A 19,527-nucleotide genomic window follows, 5' to 3' on the forward strand; every position below is an offset into this window, starting at 1 on the left:
GATATTTTGTATGTTGTAGCTCTAGACTTTAAGAGATGAACTTGTAGACCTGAAGAATCACATATTCAGTGGGAAGCTACAAAGTATGAAGCATTAGCTGGGGTGGCTGAAGGTAGGTGATTCCAGTGTCCAGCTCTTTCCTAGGCATTTGAACCCAGGTACCACTCCTGCCTTTCCACAGCTGAAAGAGGTCTGCCTATGGAGCCCATCCCCTGAGACACATCACCTGTGCTCTGCCCAAACCCAGCTGGGAGAAAATGCTTGACATTCAGTGACTGGTTTCCTTCAGAGTAGTCTGGAGAGTTTCTTTTTGTGGAGTGCTTGACTATCTGGGATATTTATCTAAGGTGTATTACAGTATTGGTTGTTAACTTTTCATGCATGATATAGCAGTGTTGTTTCATGAGCCTTGAGTGAAAGCAAGCTGCATGTCTTCTGATGCTATCTTAACAGCAAATACGTTAAAATGAAATAGTCCTGCTTGACATATTAAGGCACTCACAATTCTGATATGCGTGAAAGAAGAAAACCCAAATCAATCTTCGCTAAATATCCTATAATTAAAGCAGTGTCAGACTGAGCAATACATTGTTATAAACATAGATTGCAGTTGTTTTATTTATGCCATTTTCTGCTGCAAAAGGAATCACAGCTGCATGAATGGTTCAGCAGGATAAATGCTCAGGTACAGGAAAGCATTGTGAGAGGCTGAATTTTCAGATAAGTGGAGCCTATAACGCTTTTCTGTGTTTTTGACAACTTGCATGGATGTGTATATAGTGCCTACCACTTCCCTGGTATGCAAACCAGGACATTAGTAGTAGTAGTAGTGCTGGATGGAGAGGAAAATGAAAGACCAAAATCTGGAGACATAGTTCCTTAAAGTCTTTGGCCTTTTGAGTTGTCAGTGTTAAAAGCCCAAACTCTTTGTAAGAATGGACATCGTTCCTTAGAAATTAGATCTCTTATTTTTTACATGCTTTTATGTATGTGTGTATGTATGTAGGTATGTATGTGTAAAATAGTATTTTCATCCTCTAAGCTACATGTAGAGAATGTATGTGGGTGGACAGGGAAGCAGAGAATTTTTACTGGAGACAGAATGACTGAAGGATGTAATTCTGTAATATTATTTAACTGTTAAATTGCTGATGGATATAGAAATGAGCTGCAGTTCTGTCACAGATGTATACATGCTTGTTCATATATGTAAATGCGATGTACACAGAGAGAAGAAACAACTTAGCTTTCTCCAGTTAGCCAATTTCACATGAGGGGGAGTTGGATCTAGAGGTCTCTGTGATGATTCTGAAAAGGGTTCGTGTTTAATGTCATGAAATGTATTTGTTCCTGACCTGGTTGTGTACAGCATGTTGCAGTAGTGCACTGTGCACCTGCTGGAATAAGGTTTATGATGATGATTGTTTTTTTCAAGAAAAAGCCAGAGACTGTCCCATTAGAAAGCCCCATCCTTGGCACAAGGAGGGGCTTTCCCTGTGCTAAGTTGTTCCATTGTTTCTGGGAAATAGTGCACTGGAGAGTCAGCCAGGCTTGTGGGATCATTGCCAGAAGCAGTTTAGGGCTTAGAAAATAAAACCGAAGAGTGTGGTGTGATTTATAAAATCCATGCAGAAGACAAGTAATTAGTGAGATTTGCTGATACTTTCCACACCATTTGTTTTTTGCATTGCTTTTCCAATCCAAGTGTTGTAATGTTAAATAAATCACAGTGATTTACCACTGACAGGAGGTGTCATGGTAAAATCAGGCAGATAGAAGTCCTTTAGCAAATTGCAGAAAACTGAGTGTTTCTCACAGATACTGTGGGTAGGATTCATTTAATCTAACTTTGGATGTTTATAGTAGAGTATCTGAGATGATGCTTAATGAGGTAAGTAATTTCAGAGTGTCATTTATCTGACAGTTGAGATGTACTTCAGGATGATGTGGATCATGTCCTTTGTTGACTATAAAGGGAGCCTAGCTGAGTAAGTCAGCGGTATGTGTCTGCACTGCTTCGTGAACCTTACTGTTTACATCTGATGTCACAGTGCTGTCCAGAGTGTCCCTGAGTTTTGGAGAGATATGAAAATTTACATTCAGTTGTCTGTGGTCAGAGCAGAGGTTGTGCCAAACACTTGGCAGTCAGCCTGTTTTTTCTTTTGCTCTCACAAATCTGAGATTTGGCTTCAGTCATCAATGACTGTCTTGGGAGGAACATCATGTAATAAAATGGAAGTGATAATTTTTGGAACTGTTACTGCGAATCATAGCTCTGTGGTCAGACTTGCACATGAACGTCTTTAAACTTAAACAGGTGAAGTTCAGATTAGATACAAGGAAGTTCTTTACCGTGAGGGTGGTGATGCACTGGAACAGGTAACCCTAAGAAGTATTCAATCCCAGGTTGGACAGAGCCTTGGGCGACATGGGGGTGAGGTGTCCCTGCCCATGGCAGGAGGGTTGGAACTAGATGATCTTAAGGTCCTTTCCAACCCAAACTATTCTATGGTTCTTTGTCCATGCCATGCAATCTCTAAAATAAGAATTCATGAAAATACAGATTTTTTTTTTTTTTTTTGTGGATGATAAAAGAATCCTGATGTTTCTGTCTTTTAATCCTTTTGTGGATCCAATCCACAATCCAGATATCACTAAAGCTGGTGTGAACCTTATTTTTTCTTACATTTATTTGGAAAAACCTTCCTGCATAGAAGAGGTGGGGGAAAGAATGTATGAGAGTGACCTGAATGTGCAGCACACACTGGCCACATGGGTGGTGGGCATGTGAAAGGAAGCAGAAGGCACCAAAGAAACTAGCAAGGAGACAGTAGACAAGAATGTTGGTATTGCTGAGAAAAAAGCATGAGTGTGCTCCAGGGTGGTGTACTGCAGGGGCATGCTTGCACGAGGGATAGTGTCCTGCTGTCTTAAGTCCCACTGGTGAAAATCTCTACCTTTCCTAATCTCATTCCAAGAGAAACTATTTAGATTGCAAATGTAATGAGTTAATCTGCTGTGCAAACTATTCTGTAAGTAGTGCATACCCGGCTGTTTTACAGGCTTTCCTGTTCTCTGGATGAACAAGTAATTTCCTCTTCTTATGGGGTAAACCTTCACACAATGAGCATGTGTGCAATTTTAAACGCGTTCATTCTAATGGCTTCAGGTGACTGCTGCTTCATAAATTTTCCACCAAAGGGCTGTGAAGGGACTGGAGCATCTCTGTTATGAGCAAAGACAGAGAGCTGGGGCTGTTCAGCCTGCATAAGAGAAGGCTAAACAGAGACAAGAGAAGGGGTTCTCATCAATGTACAGGAATACCTGAAGGAGAGGATGCAAAGAGGTTGTATCCAGGCTCTTTTCAGTGGTGCCAGTAACAGGACCAGAAGCCGTGGGCACAGACTGAAACACAGGAGGTTCCCTCTGAACGTCAGGAAGCACCTTTTCTCTATAAGGGTGACTGAGCACAGGTTGCCCAGGGAGGTTGTGGAGTCTCCATCCTTGGAGACATTCAAAAGCCATCTGGGCATGGTCCTGGGCAAACATCTCTGCTGGAGCAGGGGTATTGGACCAGATGACCTCCAGAGATCCCTGCCAACCTCAGCCAGTCTGTGATTCTGTGCATTAGATACACTGGCTCTTTATCCCTCACAAATGTCCTTCACAACCTTCTTGGGAATTCTCATAAGGTTGTATAGGGCTCCTGGCCAAGGGTACTAAACATCTGCTTAATAGCAGGCTCCCAGAAAAACAACAATGTGGCTGGATACTTAGGAAATATTACCATGGTGATACTTCTGTGTTATGATGTTGGGTCAGATGGTGAAGTCAGTTTAAACTGCCTTTGATAGGTCATATATGGAGTCAGGGCACCTGATTCATAAATTTGTAATAGCCCTACTTACACTAATTATCAAGTGAAGCAGAGCAGGTACTTTAGATCTATTATATTCACTGGAACAGGAATGGCACAGCACTCGCTGGCGTCACCTTTTTACATGTAGAATTAATTGTGCAGTTAAGCTGTTGTTTTAAGATGTGTTTCCTCTTGGTAGTGAAGATACTCATCTGTGTAATACTGAAATTCTGCCACTAAATAGATCTAGAGATTCAAAAGGTGGTTTGCAGTGTGGTAGTTGTGATATTTTTAAAAGATACTGATAATTTTCCAGTTTTCTGGACCTATTCAAGAGAGTGCCCAAACATTTGGAGCAGTAACATCAGCCTCTCCAGCTCCTTCAGGTATAGCAACTAGATAAGAAATCCAGACATCTGCAGAAAACTTCTGAGTTGATTTATGATCCTCTTTGAGGAAAATATATTGAGGCCATAGTGATTGATGGTTTTTCACAACTCACAAATAGATTTGTGAAGCAAGTAGTACTTGCATATCCTTTGCCATTTATTCAGTATATATTTCCCTTGATGGGTCTTGTACATGAAGGGGGCAAACTCTGAAGATAATCAGTGTTCATTTCAATGCCTGATAACAGGAACATTAAAATCAGGGGCACTGTATATGGTGATAAGCAGGATGACATATGAAGAGCATGTTCTCTCTTCTTCTGTAACACAAATACATTTATTGGTGTCTGAAAATATGCAAAGTACCTCAGTCTCCTTCCCCAGCAGAGGAAGATGGCCACATGGGTTGTGGGACAGAAAGGACCATAAGATCTGTGTAGGGTGGGAAGGAGATGCAGGAACTTCAGGAGGAGAGGAAATCCTTGGGGATTTGGCTCCAAAATCACGATGATTAAACTCTGCAGAGGTGAGTGCCAAGCACTACACTTACTCGGCTGTGGGATTGGATCTCTGCTTCCTAGAAGGCAGGGAATGACTGGTTAAGCTGCAGGAACAGAGTTTGGAATGGGCTGGGAAGTGACTTTGATTTGTGTGATGCAGTTGCAAGGAAAGGCAAGCCCGGCTCTGGGGCTCTGGGATGCAGAAATTGAGCTGTGGAGGAGATCAGAGGGAGTTGTCACAACCCAAAAGGTTATCTGGCCTGCAGGAGTAGGAGATCATGACCAGGGGTTTGCAGGGATTCTGTAATACACAAGGACATGGTGGCTACTTCTCTGCTCTATTAAAGTTACCAGAAATAACACAGAATTCACCACTAACAAATACTGGTGATCAACACAGTGAATATATATATTCACAAACTGAACTGACCCCATAAGTGGGCCCAGGAAAGCAACAGGCAGAGTCTCATGTCAAAGATGATCCTTTTCACGGAGTTGGGAGTCAGCCAGACATCCCTGGTGAGGGTCCAAGAGCTTGTCTAGAAGATCTTGTAGAAGGTTCATGGAGGGAGCTCAACCTCTTTAGGAAAACTGTATGTAGCACATGGAATTCTCAGAGGGAAAAGCTCTGTTTTGGGTAAAAAAAAAAATAAGTCCTTTAGTCCTTTCTATATAGCACAGAGACATAAAAAGGCATTGGACACCACCCCTTGAAACAGCCAATAGATGCTGTTAGTTTCTGATGTTCACCTGCAAGAGCAAATAGATGATGATGATTTCTGTTCTTTCAGACCAATTTTTATTTTCCAGACTGTTTTCCTGATGTTGCACTTAGAACGGCCAATGGCAATTACTGGTCGTTTCTTTCTTAGGATGTTTTTCCGCTTTTTCAGACTATTTTTCACCTTTTCAGGCAATAAGTTGCTGTTACAGTCCCTTGGTTTTGTGCTTATCAATGCTGTCTCAGGGTGCCTCTGGCTTCTAGGTACCCAGCTGCACTTCAAAGGTGGTGGCTGTGCTTCTAAAGGATGCTGCTGGCACCAAGGCTGGCAGTTCCCAGGCTCACAGGCCAGCAGGCATTTTCTCTGTCACTATTTCAGCAGATATCTTCTTCTGCTCAGTATTTTTCCCCTTGCAGCCAGGTCACCTTTAGGGCTGCTTGCATCAAGTCCTGCTCACATCAGGAGTCCTCTGCAAATAGTCTGTGGGGTTTTGAGGACCAGGCCTCAAAAGAAATACAGCAGAGGATGAGCAAGCAAGATAGCAAGATAGCTGGAAAAAGTGATCCAGAGGGAAGGGAAAAAAAACCCTGCAGTGTGTTTTATCTAGAATAGAAAGCAACAAAGGAAATGAAAGAAGGGAGGGGAACGGGGATTCCCATCCATGGGCGGTGGTCTTCTATGCTTCATTATATTTGTTAGTATATTAGAAAAAGATTGGGGATCATTTTGGTAAAATAGCTTATTTTGTGGGAAACTGTGGGATTGCTTATGCTGGCAGAGAGGAGTGTTCAAATCAAAAGCAAGGAGGAGGAGACCTCCATACCACCACACCACTTCCATACCACCACACCACCATGGGGGCAGCGAGGTCCCCAAACTGAATGGCAGATACTGCCTGTGCTATAGGTAATTTGAAAAGTCGTGTCTCTAAAACCACCATGCTGGTGGAGTAGGAAGGTTGGAAGGCCTTTCCTGGCAGCAAAGGACGTACCTTGGGAGTAAGAAAAGAGGAAAGAGCAGCAGAGGAGCAAAGGGAGTTTGTCATGGGAAGGATTTTGGCACCTTCTGCTCCTGGTGAAGTGCTGCAGTCAGCTTCAGTGGGATCTGTGTGGAGTTTTAATTGATTCATGAGTGGCTCCTGCACAGAAGATGCTGGTGAGGGACAGTTCTCCCATAGTGTGGGAGCATAACATAAACCCCTGCTCTCCCACGAGTACAGCCGCCTGCCTGCTTCATTCCCAAGGTTTGGCTTCAGCGCAACTGCTGTTAAACAGCAGTGAGCTGGAAAGACCTCCTAACTGGTTTTATGCAGATGGGAGCCAGATATCTCATGCATGTGTATTTGCACACAGACAGTGCCCCTGTCAAACAATAGATACTGTTTTGTCATGTAAATAGTGCTCAACTGATGGAGGGCTTGCTGAAAATTGATCTCCCTTGTCCTGAATGGTTTTGACATGTGTACAGGCAGATATTGGAAGAGAGAGCAGGGAGAGGAATAAAGTTGTGAAACATCAATGAGATAAGCCAAAAAAAACCCCTGCATTCTGTTACATGGGAAGTTGCAAGTTCATAACCTGCATACTGGATGAGTGGGGTCAGGGCTGTCTATCGAAGAGAGGAAGTAAAAGTAGGAGAAAAAAGGGGAAGAAGTAGGAGGGGAAGAAAAACAGTTGTCTTCGTACAAAGATATTAGTGATGTTTAACTGTGACTTGACACTGCCTCCGATGTTCATCGTTGGTCTCCATGTGTCTGTGCCTCCCTCCAAAAGTGTTCTGCTTGGCAGGTGCAGCACTGAAGGTTGATCTTGGTGGTAAAAAGGCCACCAGCTGCAGTGGAGCAGTGCCGTCAACCAGTCCAGTCTGGTTGTGGTGGGAAGCGTGATGAGCAGCTGTCATGCTCCCTGGGAGGCTGCTAAATAGTCATTGTTGGAGTAATTAATAGCAACAAATGGGAAAAAAACGTAAAAGCCTAGGAAGTGCTTTCACTGATGTGCCACCAGGCCATGCTGATACTCGGTGATGAATCACACAACTGTCCATATGCAAACTGGATAATTTTAGTTGGTGTGATAAAATACGCAATGAAAACAATAGGAAAAAATGCAGAGAGCAACATATAAACTACCAGACTTTTATGTAGGTGTCCAGTTCAAAACATTGATGGGTATAAAATCTAACTCTAAAAATAGTATTGGTGTTGTTGTAAAGAAAAGTATGATCCAAAAGCACATTATTCTTGACTTGGTGGGGCTTTGCTGTTTTCCAGATATAGCTGTGGTTTTCATAATGACACCTTTGATTGTCCTGAGCTTCCCTCTGTTTTTTAGAAATCATCTTTCCTGTACTTTTTTTGGCAGTACAAATGCTGAAGCAGCCTGCAAGCGGTTTGGAGGGGAAGGAGCTGGGGAGGGGGAAGGTGCCTGAGGTGTTTTTTGTCCACTCTGCCAATTGCACGGGAGAGAGGCCAGAGCTGTGAGCTTTGAGACACTGCCACCAAGCAGCCGGCTGCCCGCCTATGCCTTGCTGTGCCATCCTGGCCAAACATCTCCTAGAGCATCTGTAGAGCAGAGTGACTCATTGAGCTGCGGGCAGCATCCATGGGGATGCGGCTGGACTTCAGTGCCTGGCGATGGTGCCTCACTGCTGCTGGTCAGGAATGTTAATCCATGATCACCTGTCTGTTTCCAAGCTCTGCCGATGGGGTGAGCAGGTTATTCTCAGAAGGGATTGCCATTTGGTGGAGCAAGGGCTTCACACCTGGCTGGTTTCCCTGGAGAGGATTGGGAAGTAGGTGTTGCTTTCCCAGCCTGCCCAGGTAAGTAATCTGATTTTAGAGAAACACAGAGGTGGCTTATTTAAAAATGCGTTAAAGCAAAATCCTTGTTTTGTTGTTGTTTTGAAGGCAGAAGGTTTGAATATTCCTGAGCTCTGTGTTTCCCGAGTTCCTGGATTTGGGGGATGATAATAAGGGATTTAATCCTGGACAGCAGGTTCTAACAGCAGGGATGTGATGTAGCACCTGTAATTGTGTTGTTTGGCTCATTTTGCACCATCTGGGTGTGAAAAGGGTGGTTGAGCTTTTAATTATAGTCCTTGGGCATCTGGTACCCTCCTCCTTCTGCTGCAAGTAGAGACATGATCAAGTAAAGATGCTTTGTGTGTGTGGCATGTGGGGAGTTAAAGCTGGCAGGGAATGATGCCACTGCTTGTTCAGCCACCAGGCTGGGGAAGGTTCCATGGGAGGGGAATGAGAGGGTTCTATCCCCTCCCTCTCCCACTGGTCACCTACCTACCAGCTCAGAAGAAAAGGAAAGTTGGTCTTAGAGTTGTCTGGGCTTCCTGTCCTAATTGGATGCACTTTTCTGAGTTGCAAATAATCTCAGCTAAGGTGATGTAAAGCAGCTGGTGTGGGGAATGTGACCTGTTGTGCCAGTGTCCATCTGTGAAACAGCCCAGAGCAGGAGCACAGCTTGTGATGTGATTGCCCTACAGTAAAGGGGACTGACGACTGCTGGAGACTAGGTCAATGTGGGAGACATCCATAAAAGACCAGTAGCTGAATCAACTCCTTGCTATGCCTTTATAAGTGATCCAAGCAATGGAAGAGGCAAGAAGGCAAACTACATGATAGCAGCAGTGCCATCACAGCCTGTCACACCAGTGTGGCAGGATATGGCAGGCTGAGGAAGCTCTTGATCTCTGGGGGGAGAATGTACTGCAGTGATGGGAACACAGTGAGAAAGAGGAAGAAAAATTCCAACTAGGGAGTACAATTTCCAGCATTACCTTGTGCAGGTATGTACCTGTTAACCAGATTTTTTTTCCCAGCAGCACTGAACTTTGCACTGTTGTGAGTCAGTCGATGTATTAAGGTACATTTCTAGTGGTGTGGCTAAGATGTAACGAACATCTACAGCTTATGTAAAATTGCTCAGAAATGTCAGCATGTCAGGAAAATATCTCCATGGAGATTTTTGCAGTGGATATAGAAACGTCTCAGTCACAGTGATGTTACTGTTTCATTTTGTTTCTTTATTTTTAATTTCAGGGGTAGGAAAACCCAGCAGGGTTTGACCACAAATGTTCTAAGATGCAGAGTTGTCACTGTATTGTGCATGACTCTATCCAAAGCATAGGCAGCCAGCTTAGGTGGGGACAAAGAAGCGATGGTATGGTTCATCTGGCAACTACTGCTGCACAGCCAAGGCTGGCATAGAAACAAATCACTCCGCTGCCTGAAAAGCTCACAGAGAAAGATCCCTGTTGTAAGGCTTGCCCTGCATTGTGTGCTGGTTAGGAGGGAAGGAGTGGGAAGTGCTCCTGGATGAGAGAGGTGCTTCTCTGGGATGTGTTGGGAGCATGGCTACTGGGCTCAGGGGGTTCAGCTCGCACAAGTTGCCAGAAAGCAAGTACTTAGGGAGGCGATGTTGAAATTCGGGTTGCTTTTCACAGACTAAATTACTAATTGTAGGCCACCTGTACTTCTTCGTTTGTACTATACCGTGCACATCAGGGTGCCAGAGCAGCAGGGTATGATGTGTACAGTGCTAGTGAAAGATACAAGGGGTTTTTCTTCTGTCTGCCATCTTTTCCATATTACCAGGGTGTCCAGACTGTGTCTGTCACGGTGAGGGTGTGAGACCAGTCCAGTGGCACCACTTCTCTGTTGTCTCTTGTTGCAGTGCCTCTGAGGCCCAGAAAGTTTGTCATGTTTCCCTGAATAAATGTGTGGTTATTTCCATGTTACGCCAAGCATGTTTACACTTAGAAAGCAAGGGGAAGGTGAGGAAAAGCTAACCTGAATATTTTACCTGGAAATAGTATTACTCAATATACATAGAAATTAAGAATCAATTATCTGGAGTTACTTTCTGGCTCTGACATAACTTTTCTATTAACCTTGGAGAAACCAGTAACTTTCCTGTGCTTTCAAGGGCCTTTTTCAGAAATGCATGTAATATTCTTGAGCATATTATTTACCTCAAAGAGTGTTATAAGAGTTACTGCTCATAAAGTGTTTCAAGATTTGTTAATACAAAGTACCACTGGAGTGCAGATTAAATTCTCCTAATATCATCTGCTACTACAAATTAGCCAGAATGGTTTTAATATACATGACCAAAAATGCTTAGTGTACATCAGTGATCCTGTAGCGTCCAGGGACTTTGGATACCACTTTGGTGACACAGGAGATCACAATACCCTATTAACTAATTAAACAGGGCTACAGCATCTTTTTGTCACAGAAAGGGTACTGGTGGACACAGTCCAGTAGCACTGGAATGATGTTCATTAAAAGCTCTCGCCCCCAGTATTTTAAAGACAGGGAGTTCACGTGCCAAAGCCATCCATGCATTTTCTCATTGTTGCTGGGAGTGGCATCTTGATATGAGGGTGGAAATAAAATCTTTCTGCTATTCTGCTGCTGATCTCCCTGCTGAAACTGTTAGCAAAAACGTCAGTACTCTGAGTGGTGGGATTATGATGGGGAGGGTTTTGTTATATCAGCTAAACTGAGACAAATCAATTTAGGGGGGCAGCAAAGACATTAAGCAGTAATAGCTTTTAGTAATAACTTTTAGTTACTGCTGTTTTGAGATGGATTCAAAAGAATAATATAAAGGTGAGAGGCATTGTATTCTGCTATCAATCTCCATGATCATCTAGTCCCTGTAGTGATTACTTAGACTGTGCAACGCCTGTAATACTGGTAGCTGATAAGGAGAAGTGCAGTGATTATTTCAAGAGAGAGAAAGATAAGTTATCTAGATACACACTGGCTATCTTGAAAGTGTTTTTCCTGCACTGAAACAGTTAAATATCCATGTGTGAAAAGCAGAGGTAAAGCTGAACCCTCTCAGAGTGGGCAGGTTCTGGGTCCTACAGCTTAAAAGTGATCTGTGGATGCATTTTCTGGAATTATGTCAGAAATCCTTTTTCAGCTCTGATGGCTCATGGAACAGGTCAGGGGAGCCCAGGAAGAAAAACACACAAGTTTGTGTGATGAGTGCTACATCTGAATTGTTGCTGGGGTCAGTGGGGTGTGATGTCAGCACTGCAGGGGGAACATCATTTCTCATTGACAGCAGAAATGAGTGTTTCCCAGTTGCAGGTCATGATCCCTCCCAGAGGTGTCCTTGGGCGAGGCTGTGAAGCATTTTATACTCATGAGGGAGCAGTCAGCTGCCTTTAATTGCTGACTGCACTCAGTCCTTCCACTGCAGAGGTTTGGGTATTTGTATCAGCAGCCAGTAACTATAACATATTCTTGTTCCTTTGGCCAACGCAGGCTGAGCTACTGTTAGCAGTGGATGTAGTTCACCTGTCCTTGGCTAATTCAAGTCTGGGAAACCCAGTGGGAAGGATGGAATGAAAGGGGGCCACACAGGTACAGGTTAGGCCAAAAGCTCTCAGGAAGTTTAAGGATTTTTGTCCCAAACTAGGGGATTGAGGGCACATTATGTGATACTGTCTGTATCCCTCTGCTTTGCAACAGAAATACAGTGTCTTCAGGAGGCTTTGAGGCTTTTTTGTGACCCCCTTCCAAAGCAATGCAAAGGCAAATGACGAGGGAGGAGCTGCTGCAGTGCTTCTGTCTCTGAAACCTTGCTTACAGCAGTGTTGTTTTCTGCTCCACAGGTCCAGAGGATGGCATAGCAGTAACATCAGTAACGTCAGTGTCCAAGGAGCTGGGGTCCTTCCTTGCCTGTCTGCATGCTGCTTGAACCAATCCCAAGCCTTTGTTTTTTGACCGAGGAATTGTGAAAACCTGTCTCTCCTAATTCATGAGCCAGCAGGATGTGGTTGCCGTGCTTTCAGAACGCCTGCTCGTAGCTGCCCACAAAGGCCAAGTGGAGAATGTGGTGCAGCTTATCAACAGGGGTGCCAAGGTAGCTGTTACCAAGGTAACAAGAGAAAAACGCTTTGCGAAATCCCTGGGAACTAACATAACTCCTAGACCATTGTCTGTGAAAATGCCTTTGTAGCTTTACCAGTCTGAATGTGACTGGGGTTAGTGCTTAGATTTCCTTAAAGTTTATACCAAATAGCTCATGTGAATTTACAGTGTAGTACATGTCTCATATTTACACACTTCCCAGCAGATGCAGCTGTAGTGAATGCTGTGTCCTTAGAAACGTGGTGTGTCAATGGAGCCACGTTTCTAATGCAATGTTTTTCAAAGCGTGCATTGACTTTTGAGCACTGTGTGAGCCGATGAGTGGAGCTATTTATCACTGTCTAGGGAAGGTGGTTCAGAGCGGCCATCTTTCTGAGTGAGGGGTGGGGGGAGCCACCTGTCACACAGGGGAATGGCATGCCGAAAGCATTTCCTGCCACTGAAATCTCTTGGTACAGCAGCCTCTCTTATACCTGTATAACTGTGTTCCCTGTACCTTTGAGATGAGGTCAGTATTGAAGTATTTCTGCTTAGACATTGAGGTAGTTCAGAGATGTTCATCTGTTTCTGACTCTCAACATGTTATAAATAATACTAGCATATAGAAGAGGAGATAGAATTAGCTGTTGCATAGAAGGTTTGATCAACAAAAACTCTTCAAAAGAATTGGGCAAGTTGGATCTTTAGAGCTCTAACATAACGTTTGGGACATCCTGTTTTGATGAACTATTGTTTTCCATCATATCTAGCTTTATTTGTATTTCCATTGGTTTTGAACACTATATATATATGGGAGCTAATATTTACAGATAGAAAGCAAACGTGAGTACATTTGATAAGTAATTTGTCTTTTCCTTTTTTTATCTGTCAGTGACAGTTGTTTTTCAATCCCTTTGCAGTGTTTGAGTTCTAGGTAGTATTTGTTTTGAAAGTTGGAGTGATCCAAGGACAACTGGTGTTTGTAGGTTTTGTTTGACAAAACTAAGTGGCCTGTTGTTGATAGGTACAAAGCACAGATGTAATAAACATAAGGGGTCCCATAAAGATGCCTGTTTGGCTCTGTTGTCCAAGAAGTTCTGTAGCTGATGAACCGGTATTAAAGGTAGTCAATAATAGATCAGGAAATACTGACTTACAGATGTCTGAATGGTAGCTTGGGGGTTTGTGGCTGTTTTTTGTTTGGTTGGGATATTTTTAAGATCATGAGCTTTTAAACTGCTAAGGGACCTACCCAGAATGATTGAAAGGATGCTATGCTTTGCATAAATTTGTGCACTAATGTAATTTCAGATCCAGCTTCCACATTTTTTGAATATAAAATGTCCATCCTTTGTCATTGTTGACAGAATAATCATGCCACTGATTTAACTATTTCATGAAATTAGTTGCCATGATCCACAATTCCAATGCAAAATTAATACTTCCTCATTGTTAAGGTGGTTTATTATGCAATAGTCAATGCCTTCTGTTAATTACAGTAAGAAGCAAATTGTGTAGCTTTGACTTTCAAACACAAAATCAGGTTAATTTAATAAAATACAGATTCACTAGAGTTGGCCAGGTTTCTTTTTCCTGTATAGTATAGGTGGCTTCTTGCACTCCCTTTATTGTTCAACCATTGCATGCAAAATCAAAGCAAAGCTCATTTGGCTGCAAAACTGCACCCAGTTGCAGAGTGTTGGTGTTTCTGTTGGGAAGCTGAGCTTGCTGGTGAGCTCTGAGGCCATCACCGTAGCTGACCTGGTACTTACTACAAGATTGTAGCTATTTCCTAGAGATTGTAGGTCATCCCCATGGAACCCAGGGAGGGGGATGACAAAATCTGTCCCTCTTGTCATTCTGGATGCATCCCAGCACATCGGCAGACAGCACAGATGAGGTACTTGGGTAGCTTGGTGATAGGCCCTGCTCGAAAGAGAAGGCAGGAGATCAGCAAGACTGTGGAGGAGTGCACAGAGGAGTAGAGAGGCTCTCAAAGGAGCAACTCAGGCTTGTGTGCTTGGGGTATTTTGGAAGTACGCACTCATTCTTTCCATGCTTTGAGCCAGATAGAGGTGAGGTTAATGTGACCCAAGAGGTGTAAGACCAAGCTGCTGCCCTCGTCAAAGCCCATCAGCTCAGGCTTAGTAATGTCCTATGCAGGTCTACACAGCATCCAGTTTGTATCTGGCTCTCACGTAGCCAGCTAGCTGCATAGGAGAGCATGTGCATATTTGCCTATGAAAGGCTGTATAAACATACCGTGTAAGAGCTTGATTTGCTAATCTGGTGACACATAAAAGCCGGTAGGATAAAGAGACATTTAAAGTCACAACAAGGTTGTCACAGGAGCAAGCCTGTATAAATTAGCCTCACTTTTTAACTGGAAATGTAAAGGGATTTTTTAGCCATCCGAGAGCCAGGTTCTTGTGCAGTCTTTTGATAAGCAGAACAGGTGAAAAATAAGAACTGCTTTCTGGATAGGGATTGTTAATTTTAGAATGGAAGTTAGATGGCAGGCTTGTTGTAGTGGAGAACTGTTGACCAAGCTTTCAGATAAATTGAAACCTGCAGTCCTCTCCCCATGATAAAACTTCTTGCAAATGATGCATAAAAATAAATTTGTTCACGTACATGCCTTAGTTGTCTTTTACCTGTATGTCTTATGCTTTTATTCAGAGTTTTCAGTTTGTTCTGTCAGGTTGGTTTTAAATTCTAGGGATTTGCTTCAAAAGGCTTTTGTACTTGTCAGCCAGTGTTCCTGCTGAATTCTGTCAGTTTTACTGGAAGAAGACATGCAGAGACAAAGCTCTTTGAAAGGAGAAAGAAGTTCCCACATCACTTTATGCTTTGTTTTTCTGATACACATCTGGAAGCTCAAACCAGTTCTTGTGAAAAACACCATGCAGAGCCACAGCTTGAAGTGACCAGCGTCTAGAGTTAAATGCTAGAGAGTCCTTTATTCAAACAGGGTTGAACATAGCTGAAGGAAAGTGAAGGATATTTTCTGTAACAAAGTACTGTTAAATACTGGATAGCTGACAAGTTCATCCAGTTCTATATTTATTTTATGTATGGAAGGTCATATGATATGGTTAACTGCTGCTTCAGTAAACAGCAGTTCAGCTGCAAAATGGTATTTAATTCTTGTTACCTCTAAGTAGATGATTCCTTTAAGAAGAAGAAAGAATATGAAAGAAACAAAGTTCAGTGGAGAATTCGTGTATCCAGGTGCTCACTTCAGTGTTTCCTTGGGGATGCACTTGTTTTGTTTTGGCAGCAGCACTAGCAACTGCAGGTGAAGTCGATATGGAAGTGTGCTTCTCCCTGATTCCAGTAAGGGATACTGGGTTCATTCCAGATTTGGGGCCTTTAAAAATATGTAGAGAAGAGCTGATGGCCACTAGGTCACATTGCTGCTGACAGTCTGACATTAGAGAGGCCAGAGGGGGAGAGGGCTGGTGGCACTGTGTTGTACGTGCATCAAGCATTTGTCCTGCTGCTGGGATCTCTGTCACCAACCAGGCGGGATTGTGGCCAAGGAAGAGATGGCCCTAGCACTCAGCAGAGGCTTCATTGCACAAAGTGCTCATGGGTAATTTCCATTTTTGTGCCTTTTTATCTGATGTTCTTCACAAGTGTGAAACTTACAGCATTTCTTTATGGTAAGTGAAAAAAATACCCCAGACGATGATACAAATTGCCTGACCCCGCAAGCAGGTGCCTTTATAAAGTATTTTGGTGAATATGCTGCAAAAGATGGAAAATTAAGAACTGAGCTTGGTGTAATTAAGTCTTTTTCTTCCAAGCAAGAAAGCTGGTCTCTTCTTTTAGTCCTTATGTAGTAGAGCTTTCTTTCAGCAATGTTATTGACAGCTGCATCTTTGACATGAAAGCACTGGGCCTTTTGCTGAGCTGCTCTGCCTTGTTTTCCCAGGATGTTGTTTTCCGGGGTTATTCTTTGTTTGATTTTGTGAGTTGGGATAGGTTAGGGAGAGGGCTGTGGACCCCCACGAGTGGCAGAGGAGCGGTGGTAGTGACATCTCAGATCAGATCAGCTCTTCTCATGAGCTTGCCCCCAGAATGGTGCTTGGAGCATGGAGAGAAGTGGGATTTGACCTTCCAGGCATCAACTTGATGAAGTAAGGCACTTTGCAGTAATGGCATCCATTAATGTCAGTTTGCTCAGTGCTCACAGATGAAATTTCCAGGTCTCCATCTATGCACTACAGCTCTCCAAGGCAGAAGTGTTCCTGGGTGTTGGGTTTCATTGGGGTGTTGCAGCACAGTGTGGAATGTTCAATAGCAAGAATTAATAAGGCCAGAAAAAGGTGTGTATTAATAAGCACACACAGAGGAGTGTCCTGCTTCTCTATTACACGTGAAAAATATTGCCAGAGAAAGACATAAAGGTAGTACAGGCAGTTTAAATGTAACTTGTACAGCACCATGGGGTTTATGAATATTTTGTCAAAGGGAAGCAGAATATAGCTTTTCTGCAGAGCACAGCATTAAGATCATAGCCATAAAATTGAAGTCTGTGGAGAAGGGATGATTATTTGGAAAAAAAACATAGAAATGCAAAAGGTAGTGCTTCTGTTTTGATTCAGTAATTCTGTTTGTTTGTTTGACGTTTGAATTAGTAGTTACAAGCCTACTATATGGCATCGCTTTTGTAATGCTGAGCTACTTGTACTCTTGCCATCAGAATTTCAACTTCAGAGCCTGTTGAGTTCTTTAAAACAATTGCTTTTTTTCTCCTCTTTAAGACGGAAACAAACACAATATATATTTTGATGCTTTCACATTTTTGTGCTCCTTCAGTTTGAAAAACTACTTGAGTCTGTTTTAAACAATAAAAATAACTGAAAAGGGAGGCAGTGAACATTTAAGGACTTACTGAGTGCCTCCTGAGGTCAATGAGAAACTTTCCACTGACCTGAGTGAGCGGGTTATTCATGGAGAGCAGTCTTAAGTCATCAGTGTGACAAGACTTGGTTTTTGTTTTCAAGCTTTCTAATAAAAGGTGGATAGGCATGTTTTTGTGTATGTGCAGAATGGATGAATAAGTAATAGTCCTTGTGCAGCACAAGAGCAGGGTGATATAGAAAACTGAATGTACTTGCGTAAAGGTATCTACAAATAAACACAACAAGAGATCATGTGGCTCGTGGTGCTGAGCTCCCCCCTGCATTGATTTGGTTTCAGAGTGCATACATTGGCAGCTGCTCTCAGAAAATTCTGCTTTAAATGCTGTGTATCAACAGCTGCCTGTCAATGCCTGGAAGTTAGACTACAGATTAAATACAAACATAAACCCTACCCTTCCATTTTACTGATGAAGTTCAATGTGGCTGTTTACTGTGCTTGGCTGCAACCTGATACTCCCCATAGCTGTAGCAGCATGTCAGGGGTGTTGAAGTTGCAGCTTTAGTGCAATGTAGTCCCATTTATTTTGTCAATAAGCCTGTGACACAGGAGCATTTTTATGATTTGTTGCCCACTGAAGCATTTCTATACATTTGAATAGAAGTCCAAATTGCATATTTTTTATATGAATGACTGCTTTATTGGTTCATTAATCCCAGGTTGCAGCAGTCTCTCATATGTATTTCTGTATTAACACCCAAGCTGTTGCAGTTGACATTTGGAAATGCTCACAAGCTTTTAAGTCAGTAATCTGCATATTAAGCAGTCCCTAGGTTTAGGGTCTCCTTGCAATAAGCATCCAGGAGACATTTGTATATTCTTGTTCAGGGAGACCTTAAAGCAGCATCCAGTACCTAAACGGGGCCTACAAGAAAGCTGTAGAAGGAGTTTTTACAAAGGCAGGTAGGGACAGAACAAGTTGGAATGGTTTTAAAATGAGAGAGGGGAGATTCAGGTTATATACTAGGAAAAAAAGTCTTCACTATGAGGGTGGTGAGGCCCTGGCGCAGGTTGCCCAGAGAAGCTGTGGCTGCCCCATCCCTGGCAGTGTTCAAGGCCAGGTTGGATGGAGCTTTGAGTAACCTGGTGTAGGGAAAGGTGTCCCTGCCCATGGCAGAGGATTGGAACTCGATGAGCTTTAAGGTCCCTTCCAACCCAAACCATTCTATGATTCTGTAATTTTTTCTTGCTGGGACCCACTTGCGTGTTCATACAAATCCACTCTTTGATGCTCCACTGGTGAGTGCGAAATGTCTTTAAGGAAGCGACATGGACAGCGAAATTTGTGTGTCTGCCGTCATCTCTCTTGCCTCTAAATATTTTGGGTATGCATTATTGTGAGAGTAAAACTTTGTGGTCTGTTGGTGTGACTTACAGACATGAAGGCACAAGCAGCTCTGGCTGTTGCTGCTAGGGCTTCCTGCTGTAGCCTGGATCCATTGAACATTTATCTCCAAAGCTTGCTGTGCTCCAGGTTTCTCATCATAGCATGAGGGGCATACAGATCACATTGTCTCTCCCTCACAGTTTGTTTTGGATTAGTGCATACATGCATATGTACTTAAATACCTGTGTGCATATGTGTATGTTTGTGTGGGGAGGTGGGTGGAGTGTTTTCCAGTGTTTGCATTGCCTGTGCTGGAACACTGTCCAGCTGTACTGCCCATCTCTGCTCTCATTTTGATGTTACTGGGAAGAAAAAGAAAGTCTGGCAGTGTCAGTTCTTGCAGGGTTATGATTAATCTTGAGATGATCGGAGCTTTTCCAAAAGCCCGAGCCTCTAATCAGTGTAATGTGCTGGAATTGATCCTCCTTCCCACTCCCATTCTCATTACAGTCATAATTTTCATTTATAGTCCCTTTGTAGTGGGAAGTGCTCAAGGACTTCAGGTATGCAATAGCTCTGATCTCCGAAGGTCTCTCTGTATGGGTCTTCAATAGGTTGGATGTCTCTCTTTTTGGATAGAGAATCTCCAAACAAACTCTCTGGAATTAAAAAAAAAAAAAATCCTTTATTTTTCTGTTTCAGTAACACTGGGTTTGGTTTTTTTTTCAATTATTCTTTTTTTAACAAAACCCTGGGTTTTGGGAACTTGGCTGAACTTACTGAACACGTGGGGATGATGATAGGGGACATGCACAGTTAAGGTGAATCTCTGTTTGCTGAGTGACAGGAACAGCCAAGTAGCTAGCCCTTGCTTGCAGCTCTCCAGCAGGTGCTTTCTCCTCCTCTGGCCATCTCCTGTGG

At 43.0% G+C, this 19,527-nt stretch overlaps 1 protein-coding gene across 1 annotated transcript in view; it reads left to right on the top strand.

Moving 5' to 3' along the window:
- Nucleotides 1-19,527, top strand: part of ANKRD6 (ankyrin repeat domain 6) — a 95,424-nt gene that overhangs the window by 48,087 nt on the left and 27,810 nt on the right. The window contains exons 4-5 of the mRNA XM_062608391.1: nucleotides 182-347; nucleotides 12,113-12,378. Of these exons, the coding sequence (XP_062464375.1) occupies nucleotides 12,259-12,378 (120 nt within the window). The 5' untranslated portion in view covers nucleotides 182-347; nucleotides 12,113-12,258. The remainder of the gene's footprint in view (nucleotides 1-181; nucleotides 348-12,112; nucleotides 12,379-19,527) is intronic.

This window comes from Pezoporus occidentalis, unplaced genomic scaffold (assembly GCF_034315485.1).
Source record: "Pezoporus occidentalis ecotype Australia unplaced genomic scaffold, CSIRO_AGI_Poc_V1 ctg13, whole genome shotgun sequence".
Lineage (NCBI taxonomy): Eukaryota > Metazoa > Chordata > Aves > Psittaciformes > Psittacidae > Pezoporus > Pezoporus occidentalis.